Here is a 2,128-nt window from a genome sequence, read left to right as displayed (position 1 = left end):
GTCGGTGTTTCTCTTCATCTCTTCATATGAATCATAATTAACCATTAAACTCCTGGAGGAAGTGAGACTCACGTGCCTTATTGCGCATGCCTGATCAGGAAATCTTTGATCCACCCAGTGGGTCTAGTAACCAAACCGTGAACGCACATTACTCCCAGATTATTTACAGCTGACTTGAATGAACCACCCTAATTGAGCGCGGCTTGGTGTTAGAGCAACTGATTACAGCTGTTTACAAGTTGAAGGCTAGTTCAACCTCAGCTTACAGCTCATATCCTGAATTTAGAAATCTGACTTTTGAGAAATAGGCCTCAGGACACCTGCTGGTTGAACCCTGCAGTATTTTTCAATATGTGTTGTCTTATGTGTAGGATTCATCTGGTGCCCATGCAGACGTATTTTTGTGAAACCAGGAAGTGTGAGACCAAAGACGGTTCCATGTCGGTACCTTGGTCAGCCCAGTCCTTTCACTCATCCTCACCTCATCAAACATGGTGGGCAATTTTTACATTTTTATTTTATTACAATTTTTATTGCGAACAATGCTCTGCTGTTGATTCACACCACCCATCAGTGCATTTCCTCCGAGGATTTAGAACTCGTCTCTCTCTGCTCCTCAGGGGAGGTGACCCCAGGGATAACACAGACTGAATACGAGCTCCGCCGGCAGAAGTTGGCCTCACTAATCGAGGCCCAGGCAGACAAGCTGGGACCTTCTACCTCCTCCAGCAACCACGTGGTCATCGTCCTATCCCACCCAACCCGCTACATGACAAATGACATCCCTTACCCCTTCCACCAGAACCAGGTAAGTTTTAGCTGTCGTCATCCTTAAAAAATGTTTCTTCAATGTTTAATAACCTGAAGCTAACTGCTCCCTAGAATTTCCTCTACCTCAGTGGCTTCTTGGAACCCGACAGTGCCTTGGTTCTTTATGGGAAGGGTCGACCGGATCAGGCCATCTTGTTCGTGCCTCACAGAGATCCGGGGAGGGAACTCTGGGACGGACCTCGGTCAGGAATGGACGGGGCGGCTGCCTTGACTGGTATAGAGAGAGTTCATCACACAGAGGAACTGGGTCTGGTTCTGAAGAGCCTTAAAGGTGGGTGAAAATACTGAATAGAACCTTTTTCAAAAGCGTCTTGAACAGAAGCAGCTCATGTGCATACATTTTAGTGTGTAGAACATTAATTTAAGATACAGTATATAGTCTACATTTCTTATTTAATCAGTTATTTGTACACAAAGTTGTTGTCTTTTTTTCTCCCTCCCCGCAGGTCATGTGTTATGAAAAGTCTGTTCTAATATTAAAACAGAGAAATGCCTCCTGGTTAAAATTAATCAGATAGGTACACAACTTTTTAGATTTAATTTCTAATTTAATTTTGAGTAATAATTCTGCAAAATACTCCAGGTTAACAAAGTTAAATGGGGGGAAGACATCACATAAAATAATTCTAAATATAAAAGTAAAAAAAGAAAAGGTTAAAATATTCATCTTAACTCCGAGGCTCTAAGCAAGACTCAAACTCACAGACAGATGAATTTGTGAATGCAGCTCAATATTAGGACAGACTCAGCAAAGCACATACAGTTGTCACAAGTTAGGTTAAAGAGTAACTTACCCCAAAATTAACTTTTTTTAGCTGATAAACTGTCTAGAATGTGTCTAAAATGTTATATAGTACTGTTTCTGAGCTAATTTTGATGTTTTTGTGTGTATTTGTTCAAATCTGTAATATTTGGTCTAAAAACGTCTTTTTGCTGCGCACATGGGTGGAGCAGTGGCTCAGCCCGGAGGAGGAGGAATGAGGGGGAAATGGACGACACGATGCGTAAACAGAGCCTCTGCAGCAGAGCGGTCATTAGAAAAAGGCGACCGATGCCAAAAAATTGACTTTGAGTAATTGGGGGGCCATTGTAGCTCAGCTGCGTCTCTAAACGGGCCCCATAATGTCGAACATCTCCGCAGAACAAAAATCACCTGCAAACGTGTTGATTGATGGCAGCAGGCGACACTCCGGCTCATCAGCTTAGACAGATTTATCCATCAGACATACAGCGGGTAAAATAAGTATTGAACACGTCACCATTTTTCTCAGTAAATATATTACTAGAAGTGCTAATG

General features: G+C 42.4%; 1 protein-coding gene across 1 annotated transcript in view; it reads left to right on the top strand.

Annotated features, from left to right (window-relative positions):
* The window catches only part of xpnpep3 (X-prolyl aminopeptidase 3, mitochondrial), a 24,157-nt gene that overhangs the window by 9,301 nt on the left and 12,728 nt on the right, over window positions 1–2,128 (top strand). Inside the window, exons 3-5 of the mRNA XM_014012889.1 lie at window positions 372–494; window positions 621–808; window positions 883–1,102. Coding sequence (XP_013868343.1) covers window positions 372–494; window positions 621–808; window positions 883–1,102 — 531 coding nt within the window. The remainder of the gene's footprint in view (window positions 1–371; window positions 495–620; window positions 809–882; window positions 1,103–2,128) is intronic.

The sequence above is a fragment of the Austrofundulus limnaeus genome, unplaced genomic scaffold (genome assembly GCF_001266775.1).
Source record: "Austrofundulus limnaeus strain Quisiro unplaced genomic scaffold, Austrofundulus_limnaeus-1.0 Scaffold96, whole genome shotgun sequence".
In the NCBI taxonomy this organism is placed as follows: domain Eukaryota; kingdom Metazoa; phylum Chordata; class Actinopteri; order Cyprinodontiformes; family Rivulidae; genus Austrofundulus; species Austrofundulus limnaeus.
This window is presented reverse-complemented; position numbering and strand designations above follow the sequence as displayed.